The sequence below is a fragment of the Amphiprion ocellaris genome, chromosome 16 (assembly GCF_022539595.1).
Source record: "Amphiprion ocellaris isolate individual 3 ecotype Okinawa chromosome 16, ASM2253959v1, whole genome shotgun sequence".
Classification (NCBI taxonomy): domain Eukaryota; kingdom Metazoa; phylum Chordata; class Actinopteri; family Pomacentridae; genus Amphiprion; species Amphiprion ocellaris.
Window position 1 is genome coordinate 14,519,064 of NC_072781.1, and position 13,936 is coordinate 14,532,999.

The 13,936-nt window shown below is 40.8% G+C and overlaps 1 protein-coding gene across 27 annotated transcripts in view; it reads left to right on the forward strand.

Moving 5' to 3' along the window:
- The window catches only part of LOC111562983 (neurexin-1a), a 249,785-nt gene that overhangs the window by 232,026 nt on the left and 3,823 nt on the right, over positions 1 to 13,936 (forward strand). For 18 of the 27 annotated variants that reach the window (XM_055018392.1, XM_035944240.2, XM_035944257.2 and 15 more), the window contains one exon: positions 3,422 to 3,509. In XM_055018392.1, coding sequence (XP_054874367.1) covers positions 3,422 to 3,509 — 88 coding nt within the window. The remainder of the gene's footprint in view (positions 1 to 3,421; positions 3,510 to 13,936) is intronic. The other 9 variants (XM_055018390.1, XM_055018396.1, XM_023261828.3 and 6 more) reach the window with 1 other exon arrangement.

Here is a 13,936-nt window from a genome sequence, read left to right on the forward strand (position 1 = left end):
TGTACAAATGTAGTGCATTACAGTAAAACCACCCACTCCATATAGTAGTTATTAGAGAGTGGCATTGGCCACCGCAATGTAGCTGAGTATTAGCAGGGAGCAGATAAGTGTTTGCAGGGCTGTAGATAACCTGGTGTCCAGCAGAATGAGACTGCTGACTAAGCTGTAGCACGCACATGCAGAGCACGGCTTGGCCTGGACATCTCATTAAGGATGACCATTATCAATCCTCTCAGATCGAAAACCAGCATGACAGTGCTAAAGAAAGCACCAGGGCTCCTTTGGCTGAGTCAGGCTGGAATTTCCTCTCCTCACATCTTCTTTGATGGTTCAATCAGTGCATGAGCCAAGGTCAGTCGATAGATTTTTACTTCTCTAAAAGGTTTAGTAAGATTTATTTGTCTTTGTATATAAAACTACTGCCAGGCCAACCTTAAGTACTGTATTTGAAGTGACACCGTACTTAGATGCTATAAACATTTTAATACACTTTGTACGGACACTACAAACAGGTTTCTCTTGACAGTATTTCTATTTCCTTCCACATTTTGTGCATTTCATACTCCCAACTGTCTCCCCAGGTTTTCTTAGTGTGCTCTCTGCTGCTCAGAGCACCGGCAGATAAATGAGCTGTGCTGTAGGTTCACCGTGGCTTCAGCACTTTACCGCTAGATTAATGATGCTTTGCAAGCCCCAAGCCTTTGCTTTTAGCATTTTAGAAGTACCTTCATAAAATGAACTACAGGTACATCTTGTTTATACGCTTATCTATTGGGGCATCTTTCCTGTGGGCATGATGCTGTTTGCATCAGTAAATCTGACTCTTCTGAGCTAATGAACCCTCCCCAAAGCCTACAGTATTTCTGGAAAACTTTAGAAAAAGATGCCATTTAGATGAGAACACCTACAGTATTAAAAAATATATAAAAAATCGAAATCACTGCAGTATCAAAAATATCACATGAATATCCAGTGTTATTTAGGACATCTCCTTTTTAGAAACAAGAATCTCCTAAGATTTCGGTGTCCTTTTCTGGCGTCTTGGCTAAGCTACCTGTCAGTTTTCATCATGGTGGTTAAATTGCGTGGTAAGCCCCTCACATACCCCACATTGAATTGTCATGGGTGAAAAAGAAGCCAAGCAGTGGAGGGGGACACCATGAATTGGTAATGTTATTGGATTTCAACCAGGTCATGACCACATCAAAATGTTGACCTACACGCTAATCCTGGATGGCAGACTGATGCCCAGTAACGTGATATTATTTTAGCGTTGATTCAGAAGCTTACAGCTGCCGCACACACAAGATTAATTTAAAAGTATAGCATAGGGTTCGTATCATGATAAGATAAAAGACTGGGACTTAGATGTGGCTTAAACATCCTCCAAACTGTCCTTGGAAAGTGGAATGAGCATAGCATTATTTTATGATATTCAATCTGACATATTTTCCATTGTAGACCAGTTATTGGTTTGTCAATGTGTTTCCAGCTTTTACAAGCAGAACAGAAGAATGAAGGTACCTGCATCTCATTCAAAACTGCAGCCATAACCTATACCTTTAATTACATAATCAAACATTCTCTTGTAAAGAGATGAACAAATATCCATATGTCTTATTGGATTTCACTGTGGTGATGGAGTTGAAGGCCTCTTTAGAGCTTTCCGACCTGAATGAGGAGACAGAAACATATAAATATGAACGGGCATACACCTCCGCTTAGGTTATTCTATGGGGAGTTAACCTACATCTAGTACACCCACATCACATTGCTTCCTCTTCTCCGCTTGCAAATAAATCTGAAGGACAGAGTTGAAGGGAGAGAGAATGGAGAAGAGAGATGTGAGAGGTAGAGAGAGAGAGGATGAGAGTGGTAAGGTGGGAAGAAGAGAGAGGCAGTATTGATTCCTTGATTCCCGTACCTCTGCCAGTGAGTGCAGAGTGTCAAGATCTCCCGCCAGGAAAAACAAATCACAAGGCTGAAGTGATGGATGTGGCACTCCAGGATCCGGCGGTTTTGCCATCTGGATGGCCGACACTGTATATCAGCCTCATGCACAACAAATTAAATTTACATTTGGACGGCTTCCCCAGGCCTCACCCGGCACAGATGCACCAAAAACAGCCCTCCACCACAACTCCCTTAATGGCTTTGATGTATCATTTCCAGGTCTATTATGTAAAGATGATGTTGGTTCATGTTCAGAATGTCAAAATGATGTTTCAGTCACAATAAAATCACATTATGTGCAGCCAAATGGACGTTAAGCAAAATGACATCACCTTTAATTTCCTTAAGATGAGTCAATACTAATCCAACTTGCAGATATATTTTAATGCACAGTCAAGCATCAGTGAAATAAGAGCACAAATTAAATAAAAACCAAAGTCCATCTTCATTTTTAGGACCTGGTATATTCTGTACTCAGCTTTTTAAATTTATATTGTGGCTGCATGCCTCAGATAATGAAAAAAAAATAAACACAATAAGTATTGTCAAGCATGCATTTGTGGATTTAAAATTATTGGCTCTGAAAGGATAAGTAGAGGTGCAAGGCTAAATATATAGCAGCAGGTTATTCTGCTTAGTAGCGCTCCATAACCCAAAATCTAACCTGGCCCTGAAGAGGCTGCCATGCTTAAATGAAATGACCTTTAACGCAGAGCTGATCAAATGGCCTGAAGCAAGACTATAAAAGAACATTGCAGTATAATGTTTTACAGTGTACTTTTTCTGGTCTTTTGTTTGCCCTTTCCCATTTCCCAAGACGGTAAAATGTATCATGTTTGGCAGGTGAGGAAACCAATCTAAACTGGATTTGGTATTAGAGTAAATGTGGCAGCAGAATAGTAAAGTACCAATATATATGCAATGATTTTAGTTTATTTTGTCTAGTTATTCTGTAAAAGAGATACTGAATCACATTGGGGAAAAAAAGAAAATTATGTTTTAAACCCGTGTTACTCCTCCCTTTGTTTTTCAATCTCCTTTTCAAGCTTTCATAGCTGGTTGTCCTCTAAATGTCAGAGGTGTTTTGTGATGGCTCCTAACAATCCCTTAAAGGGCTATGCAAAGGCACACAGTGAAACACAAACTGAGCGTGTGAGTTGACAATTGTGCTGTGAACTCCAGCCTCCGCTTTTCCTCAATAATCAGATCTCATTTCTGTAAGGGTAGTGTTGCTTGGAGAGCAGCGTAGCAGCTGCTGCAGCGCCAGGCAGCATGTGACCGTGTTGACAGATGAATCCAGCAGCCAAACAGTGTAGCTGTCTGGATTCACATCTCATCTGCCTCTCGCTGCTTAACCTAACCCTCCAGTAACACCGCTATTGGTAGTTTGGAGTGGGATTCATTTTTTACCCCGTTGAAGCAGCCAAGTGTTTCATGCCCTCACCACTGTGTGCTTCTCTCTTTTCAGACTACTGACGACTTGCTGGTGGCATCAGCCGAGTGCCCGAGCGATGATGAGGACATTGATCCCTGTGAGCCGAGCTCAGGTGGGTTAGGTTAGTCATCTCTTTTTATTCTACTTCTTTCTGGGTGTGTCAGTGTGTCTTTGTGTGTCATAGTCCATCCCGACCAAGAGACTCCAGGCTAGTGCACTGTGTGTAAATGAGCAGATTGGAGTTTTAGTTAAAGCTTGAACACTTCTCAGAGTCAAAGCTGTTCTTCTGGCTACCACTGACTGTATGATACAGCAAGCTGCAGGGTATCCATAGGGCAATCTGGGCAGCTTTGTTTCAGGATGATTTTAGTGGTTCTAAGAGTTCAGTGTCTTGGAATGTGAAATACAAATAAAGTAAAAAAGCACTTTTAAAAAACTAAATGTTTTTACACCAATTCATGAAGGTGGTCAAGCATCTTGGCCAACTAAGAAAGTAGGTAGAAGTAAGTTAAACATCAGCTTACCATCTTTGGGAAACAATTATTTGCTTTCTAGCTCTAAATTAAATAGGACTGTTCCCACTTTCATATCAGCCTGCAGATCAGTGCTGTACAACAAATATGGAAATAAAATCCAGTACTGCCAAAACTCACTAATTCACATGAATAATTCATTAGCATGTAACAACATAACACAGGGTGGGACGGTTATTATTAAGATTGATGGGTTTCATAGCTTTAGCTTCCTGTTCTGTTCTGAATGATAAGCCTATAACTGTTATTCTCTGGCTTCCACCATCATGATTTAGCTCACCCAACCCCTGTGTTTTTTCAGAACAATACTCACCCTGAGAATTGCATGCATAACTAAAACTTCACACTGCTTAAGGTGTTTTGTATGCGTCAAAGCAGCTGTTATTACTGTGTTTTAATTGTGCACCTATTTGTCTTCATCAGCTCTTGGCATTTGTTATTTCACAACCAGGGGAGTTCTCGGAAAGACAGAAAAACACACAGTTATAATTATCAGACCCACATGACGCCAGCACATGATGTGAAAGGGGGTAACTCCGGAGAGGAACGTGTGAAGGCTGATTTTTACGGGTGTATAGAGGGTCCCCACTGTTGTTAATTAACTTCTGCGGCGGACAGCGGGAGTTCATCATGTTGTTTCTCGTGTACAATTGCTCACAACACCTGCACAAAGCATCCCTTTGAGTGAGGCACATATCAGGTGTTTCTCATCATAAAACAAACTAACATATTTTGGTGTATATTGTACCGACCACAGCCCTGTTAAATTTAAAATTAAAATAACCACTTGTTGTTCTCTCAAAAGTGTTTCGAAATGCTGCTTCCCAGCTTAACTCTGACAAATTGGGATAGTAAATCTGTTTGTTCGCTGCAGCGCTGGCAAACTTTTAATCTCTTACCTTGCCACACATGGAGGGCAATTAAGTCTAACCCTAGTGTCTGCCTATGAATAGAAGGATTTCCAAATGCATTCTGAAGTGATGAGAAGCACAGAGAACAATTAAGTCCAGACCCAAGGCCCCCCACTCCATCTAAATGTGCTATCGATCAGTATGTGGTCATAAAGCCTCCACTAAATTAATGTCTGCCCCACAGCAAAGACTATCAACTTTCTAGTCTGTCTCTCTTCCTGTTCCTCTTGCCTTCCACTTGCAAGAATAGCTTTTGCCACACTTACTCTTTTCCTATAATGCTCATACTGCACATCGAAGTGATATTCCCATTGGGCGGCATCACAATAGGAACCGCCAATATACAACTGCTACCTCTGACAAATACCGTACACAGGAGATTGGACTGCGTACTGATTCACGCTAGCAGCTTGCATTATGATATTTTTTGACAAGGGCATCTGCCAAAACATCAGTCGCGAACTGTGTGATGCTCAGGGACGCGCACTCCCAGCGCAGAGTATCCCTCTCCTTCTGTGATCACTGAAGGGGATTTGACACCAGAGCTGCGGGCTCCCAGGGTGGCAGCTGTCTAACACCGTATCCTGATTAATATCTACATTCACAACGATTCACACGCTCTGCCAAGCACTCACCACATCTCAGACAGGGTTGCTGTGCATAAAGAACAGGATACACCGTCGCTGATAAAGTACTACTTTCTCATATTACCGTTCAGCCGACTCCTTTTAACGACACCAATAATATATCATTTTTCATGAAACACCTTGACAGACTGTTCTGTCTGGACACTCAAACAGCAAAGGCCAGATGCTTTCACTTCTGATAGTTCTCCCTCCCTCTCTCTCTCCCTCCCTCCCTCTCTCTCCCTCCCTCTCTCTCTCTCTCTCTCTCTCTCTCTGTCAACCTTGTGCTCAGGCTTCACAGCACATGTACGTATACAGTAAGATAATGTTGGTGCATAAGTGATCCCAAGAGGTGAGCTTTGAAGCAGACTATTATGTGAGCTATCTATGGTCCAAGGTCAGCTCTAGATCATCCTGTATCTCATTGGAGTCTTGTCCCACAGCCGTCGCTATCAGCCGCTGAATGACATGAATCAGGTAAACTTACTTATTGCCGAGCTTTATTACTCTCACTTCCGGAAACCATGGAAAGTCGGCAGTACAGGCAGAGCTTATCACCCGGCTGGACTCAGATTAGATCATACTGCACCAAATTGAATCCTCCTCCCCTGGTTCAGGAAACCACAGAGGAATACACAGGCCCATGATGCTGCAACACATCTGATCTGCAATAGGAGGATGGCTCGGGGTTGTGCATAAACTCGGCAGCCAGGCTCTGACAGCTGAACGCTACGATTACAGGCTCACATCATGCACCTATCCTTGTGACACCTATGGGGACAGTTGCTAAGTGAGCTAAAGTGTGCTAAGGCCTTTAGCTTCCATGTGTCACCTCACCTTCACAGACAGAAAAGCATCAAATATATGCAAATATTCTGCATACTGACTCTAAGGGCAATTGTTTTTTTGGGGTTTTTTTTACCGAAATATTGTATAAATTCTCGGATTTAGCTCAAATGAGTCTTGCTTTTTCTGCAAGAAATGATTGCTCACTTAAAGGCCACTATGAGATGTTTGGCCAATCATGTGGAGAAAATACAAATGTGGGCTTGGTTCGTGAAAATAGCCTGGTGAACAGTCTGTTGAGATCACAGCTGCTGGTGCTGATTTTCCAGTACTAACATCAGTTTTCATGGTGAAAGTTAATGGGAAAGGTTGTTGCCGAGCTGCATGGGGTCAGGTGGAACGAGCATCTCTTACCTACCTGCTTCATTTCATTGGCGTCATGCAGACCGTTGATGGAGGGCAGCTGCTGCACAGCGACCCATATCCAAGGTTGCATGGTTACATCCTGCAACTGCCTTTGTTCCACATAATTTGCTCTGTCTTCTGTGAGCTAGTCCCCCGTATTTGTTCAAATTAGCCAAACTGTACTCACCAAACTTGGTAGAGTGTTGCATATTATACTCATAATGTTCTGATAGGAAAATGACAAACAAAAGTTGAGAAACAATTATACAATTGAATGTGTGTGTCATTTAGCTTATGACGTGTGACAGTTTATTTTCCACAGTAACATTGTCAGAATGCTGATCCTTGGGTCACAATGTATCACTAGACTAAAAAAAAAAACATTCATCCACAGTTTCATTTAAATATTATATCAAAGCAGTATTTGGCATTTTGGGAAACATGTTTGTGAGCGTTTCAGCAGCACGTCAGATGAGAACATTGATCCCTGTTGTTGTCCCTTAGAGCTACATGATAAATGTGAAGATGCTAGCAGCCAGTTAGCTTACCTCATTGTTAAGACTGAAGACAGATGGAAACAGCTAGTTTGGCTATAGCCAGCGGTACCAAAATCCATCAGATATCTCCACTAATTAATACATTATATGTTGTTTGCTTAATTTGAGAAAAAACAACATTGAAAAAAATAGCTGCTGGTTCTATCTTCATATGGAGCTATCATGTAACAGAAAGAATATGTTCCAAAATATCTAACTATTCCTAGCCCATATAGATCAACAGTCTAGTGTGAGATAGATAGTGAAGTCATCAGGATATTTAGCAAATGTTTAAAATACTAACTGGTGTAGTACATTATTTTCTGTCTTTGAAACACATATTCATTGCACCATGCCACAATGACACTTTTAATTGTTACTTGATAACAAACTGTATATTTTATGCTGAAAAAGATGATCAAGGAAAGCATAAGGAAGTCTCTTGTTGCTGACAGAATGCACAATGTGTCTCCTCTGAACTTAGGATTCTCTGATCCCGGCCTCTCGTGCTTTTTGTTTTCTTTACACAAAGTACTCAGAAGCAGAATGATATGTCCTAACAGCACTGACGCACCAGCTAGATGTTCTCTGCATCTTTCATATGTTTACACCTTTGTTTTTCTGCCGTTCTACCATCATTAATTATGCAACACGCAGTCATGTGAAATGTGATTTGTGTGAAATAAATAGGCACCCTGACAAATATAAGCTCATACCAGCAGCCTTGGTAGGAGTTTCAATATACGCCTCATTCTACATTTCACAAATAATCTTCCAGTGCCTTTATTCTCAACTCCAATAGCCCTTCACTGTGGATTGCCTATAGGCAGGTTAAGGTTAATCATCTCTAGTTTTCTCTTCTCTCTATGCTCTCTCATCCTTTTCTATCCTCAAGCATTCCGCCGTGACATTAGCGGCTACTAATGTGTTTGACATTTGTTTTACTAGATTTAATTTATGGGTATGGAAACAATACATAGAGTAAACCAATAAATCAAACAGCAAATGAATATTCTCTTTAACCCGATGGCAATGGCTGGAATGCACCCAGCCGGGAGGAGGAGAGAAAAAAAAATAGAGTAAGTTATTGTTTTAAAAGTAGCTGTGAGATTAATGAAACATTAAGAGCACTGCGCTGGCTTAAGAGGTCACTGCCCACATTTAATAGGTTATTCAATCATACCCAGCTGGAGCCCTGTGTGTGTTCATTTCCTCCTTTGCTGAATACACTGTCATGCGCCTTGCATGCCAACAGACTGCCACTAGCAGGGATGGTTTAACTAATGAAAAAGCCTTTTCAAAACTGGATGTGATCATAGCTCACAGCCATCAAGCAACACAGACGACCTTCAAGCATCATGCATGTTCCTCTGCGAGCATATTGCTGTTATTATTCCATGCAGCATTTGTGCAGCCCATCTTATGGAAGTTTGCCATTTTTGTTTTTCTGCACTCTTTCACTGAGGATTATGCCATCCAAGTCTTCTTTCTACATCCTATTTAAATGAAGTGTGTTCTGAGAGAAAACAGGATTTCACATTTACTGTCAGTCTTTCTCTTTACTGATCCCACCATATTTATATTTTCAATTATTTTTATTTTTCTACCACACATCTTTTTGCTGTGCTGACATTGATGCTAACACAATGTGTCTGTTTATAAGTCTAAGTAGGCCATGAAAGACTTTGCTTACCCAAGTAAAGAAAAGCAGCCCAACCAAGGGTCAGTTATGCTAATAGTATAAGTATAGTCACTTATATAAGGACTGGGAAATATTGCCCAGTAATACACTGTTGTGCAATCAGAAAAAAATGCCCTCTAAAATACTGCAATTTTATCAACTTTTCCATTTAGGAACAATATCAAAGACCTTTTGATCAGTGCATATACTGCTATTTTCTCTGAGAGAAAAAAGCTGTTATCATATAATTTTGATCATTATTTTGCTGAGGATGTGAAATACTCTCTAGTAAAAGAATAAGAATTTCTTTTACAGAGCAAATTACTTATTGTATATACGGATACTCCATGTTCCATAACTCCTGGGTTACTGGGTTGTACTGTATTTCCAAGCACAATGAGCACAAAAACCTATAAAAACCTCACTATTTCTTGGATCAAGACACTAATTTGATTCACAACACAGATCTTTTTAGGGTTTCATGTGGAGCGATATTGGAATAAATAAGAAAAAGTGTGCCTTTGCATTTAGCAGACATAGCAGTTTGTCAAAATGTCTAAAATAACAGCTATTATTGGGAGTTTGAATCTAATTATTTTCTTGCAGCAGCAGAAGACTCTTAAGGTTTTGTGTAATCTTGCCACATAATGATACAATACACAGCTATAGTCTTAGCATATATATTTATATATAGATATATCACTAATATAGAGCCTAAGAGCATGGGGTCTGATGCTTTAGGAATCTAATCAAGAGATGAACTCCAGACTTGTGGCGTTCAAGCAGAGTGAGCTTAGTCCTCTTCTTTCATCTTGCCTTTTTTAGTGGAACCCCTCTGGGCAAAGGCTTAAACTGCATCATACCTTTTACTCTTTTACTGGCTAAATCAAACACCTTTTAATAATTCTCACTTCATTTCATGCTCACTCAGCTCTCAGTTCATCATCCACCATCAGCATAAGCAGAGCCACTTCAGACTCACACATGCATGCTGTCATGAGGCCGACTGCCAGCATGTCACAAGTACAGGATGGCTTGCATCACTTTTTGAGGACATTCAGATAATTAAAGAGGCAAGAGGGATTTAATAAATGTTTTGGCTCTGCTGCAGTTGATACAGTGACCTGTCTGCACACTGATCCCCAACTATATGACGGCTCCGACAGCTTGTGATTATGGTTGGATATGTGAAGTAAGAAGATGGCATAACACTAATCTGGCTGAATAACAGCAATGTGTCGTCGAGCATGCCGACTAAGCCTGGGTTGCTCTGAAGGCAACACACAACTACACCTCCTTAAGCTCTCAAAGATACATGATGCACTACTCATGTTTATCATCTGTTGCTGGCTGTGGAAGGCCAAGTTCACACAAAATCCCCTTTCATAGCCTTCTCGCTGAAAAATAGATTTACTCGTTGCATTAGTTTGGCTGACATGTAAACATGGCGATACCGTAGTGCAGCCACTCACAAAAAAAAGCATCGTCTGCTCTACACAATTCTCTCGACCCATTAGCTTCAACAGTTAATGAAAGGTCAAGCCCAGTCTGTCCATTCAACATATCCTGAGTAGTGCTGGTTGCTCCATTACCTCTCAACAAGCCTCGCACACACCTGATGTAACACCCTCCGCCACCCCCCGGCTCCACTCGCTGTTTTCCTTCATCCATGGCCCCCATCAACCTGCTCACCCTGTTACAAATTACCAAACAAATGAACCCTCCCGCTCCAGACAAATGAGGAAAAATTGTCTTTGAAGAGGACCATTTATTCAAATCCCGCCTGACAGTGTAGAATCTCTGATCCCATTTCTCTCCTTGAGAGCGTGTGGCAAAAAGAAGTCAGGCAAAAAGAAGGGGAATCACATTAGGCATTTCACAGACTTTTAAATGACATGTTCCATTCCTCTATGTTTATATCTCCGAGAGGCGAGCTCATGTATCCATACTGAAGAATCCAGGTAGAATAAGAGAAAAGAAGCTATCAAATAAAGATTATTTATTTCAAAGTGTTCATGTCTCTGAATGCAATCCTTAACCCAACTGTTTTTGTCTTCGCTAACATTCATGTATCAAGGCTGCGTATAAGATCATCCTCACCTTTTTGTTTATATTTTCCCTGTACGTCATTTCTTAAAGAATCCATATTGAAAGCAAATGATTTGCAACTAAATGACTGAAACATTAACTGTTGTCCTTGTGAATAAAACAGCAAGGACTTTATGATGGTCTGGATGCGATAATGAAATTTAAGTCTCGCTCTGGGATGAGATGGAGAGGAGAAAGTTATTCTGGCAGCTTTTTACACGACTGCAATCCTTCAAAAGTTAACCCCCCCTGAGTTTACCTCTATCGCTTCACAAGTGCACCCCCGCTATGCTGCCATGAAGCCAGGCGCCACTTTAAGGTCATTTTCCTCATGTCTAATTTTACCCTTGGGTACGCTCGAGTAGAGCGTATAAGAGCAGCCATCATTTTAAACACTTGTTTCAGGCGCTATTTCTTTCTCAGTTTATGTGCCTTCAATCTGAGGTGATGGAGTGCTAATGAACAGACAGGCAGATGCATTTTGACTGGGGCCCTTATGAGGCTTTCTTGAAGGCCTTGTGTCGGGCACATTACTTTGCCTCAACCCAACTTGAGGTAAAGCGGGCCACAGTGCACAACCAGGCACACGGGTAACAGATGAGTTGCATTATCAAGTGTATCAGGTAATCTATTAGACTATGGAAGGTCCCATCAGGTGGCTGTTTGATGGACACTGCTGAGACTAAGTGTGGGCTAATGAGCTGTAATGAATGCTAATCACTTGAGACAAAACACGCTTGTGTCAGTGCTGCGCTAAATGCAGTGTTAATCCTTTAAGCAGTGGTCACTATTTGACTTTCTTTGTCAAGATAGGAAATTGGATTTTGCAGGAAATTAGTAGATGTTTTTTCTGCAATCTATCTCAATCTCAGTATTTAATAAATGAACCACATACAGTAGCTTATTTGCTTGATTTTTCCAGTAATGAAAGAAAAATTGTGGTCAGTTGATTAAGGGGGTTTGCTATGTTAAAGTCTCTGTGTGAACGCAGTCTGTGGGATGCCAATCAACAGATCCAGGCAAGAAGAAATAACAACACCTGGAGCTGGAGGTGTTAGATCACACAATGAAGAACAGTGTACCATGGTACTTTTTTCACATGGCTCACTCCTGATATAGCAGGCTGACACTGCCTGCCTCCTGCACCTTTCAGACGCTGTCACCTCACTGTCGGAGTCCGCCGAGGTCTCATATAAAACCCTCAAGTGCCACATGGAGAGCTCTATCCTCCATCAACCTGCTATGTTATCTACACTTTCAACTTTTTGACCCCGAACAAAGGATAGATAGCAAATATGAAAGTAACTCACCGTTAATGCCGGCACAATGGCTTGCTAGGGACGAGCCTTGTCAACCAGTGGCTTTTGCCCACAAGGCGAGAGCATTCTTCACACCTGTCTGCAAGGATAAGTGGGCTTGTCACAAGCAGAGCTAATCTGTTGCATCGCTCAGTCACACTCAATCCCCCAGTGGTGCTCTCTGCTTGTCCTTGAATGTCTGCTGGCATTGGAAGCATACTTGGGCCGCTGATCAGTCTAACCATGGTAGAAAACATGTCAGTGAACAGCAGCAGCAGCATCTCCTCTCCTGACAGCTTAGAGGACTTCTACACTTTACAGTTTACACTTTACATGCCCCATAGTCCGCCATGAATAAGATCTTCTTAAACTAGACATGTGAGTCATTAGCTAATGTTACACCATTCAAAGCAACATTTGTCTGAACGTTAAGCTGTCACTCAAGATGAGCAGTGAATGGAATCAAAAAAAGATCTCCAAAGCCATCAGCACTTAGTGAGATGCAAGAGAGGGAACAATGAAGAGAACTATCAGAGATACAAGGAGGGCTGTATTGTAACTTGGACAACATTCAGAATATGAAGTGGGTATGCTGATATGCTATCACTCCTCTCATCATTCATGGAAATTGTTCCCAAGTGCTGTGTGCTCTCAGAGTAATCGAACATTTAAAATTCGCTGCTGTGTAAATGATGTTTAATAAGAATACTTGCAGTAATTATTGTGAAATAATTGTGAAATGTAGTGGTGGGGGCATTGTTTGTAAGCTGTTTAATGGCAAGTTGAAAATGCATTTTTAAATCTAAAACATATGAGGCTTACTTGCATGGTTAGTACAGACATAAAGCATATGTGATTCTATACTGCTGGCATGGTCCGTTGATTTGGAAATGTAACAGCTACATATATTCCCTGCAATCTGAAGGACAGGCATACCTTCACACCATGAAAAATACCCCAAACAAAATGTATTTTGTGCTTGTTCCACACTGAGTGATTGCCACAATAGTGGTTTGTAGGCTGGGATGTGCAGTATCGTCTTATTAATTGTGTCTGCCCTTCACAGATCAGGAAGAAACTTTATTTCTATATCATTAAAATGGGAACTACCGTCTCTGTTCATGCTCAAAGAACTTAGTTTGTCATTAAATAAGGATGTGATAAGATGAGACAAGGTGATTATGACATACTTAAATAGCAGCAAAATCGTGTTTTCCGTGTCTTTTTCCTTTTGATCTAAGATAGTGTTCTGTACTGTAGATATTGTATTCTCTTATAGGAAGAGAGTTACTCATGTGGAAATATTACTCTGACTGGCCAAGATCAAAGGACTGAAAAAATGAAGAGACAATGTCATGGTTTCTGTTTAAGAGTGAAATTTCTTTTTAAAGCTGGTTTGGTATCAAAGCTGAAAAAATGCAATTATTTTCTAAAACCAAAATACTCTGGAAAAAATAAGTGAGAAAAAGTAGGACAGCAAAAAGAGACATTTTAGCAAATATCAGATACATTTTTTTGTTAAATATGTAAGTATTTTTTGATGAATGTTGTTGTTGCTTTTAATGTATATGCCATCAGTGCATCCCCAGCTGTATGATTGTCCAACTCAGCTGATGATGACAGTGCAGAGCAAAAACATGAATAAATAGTCACAAATTTGACTCATTAAAATGCAGGGGCAAGT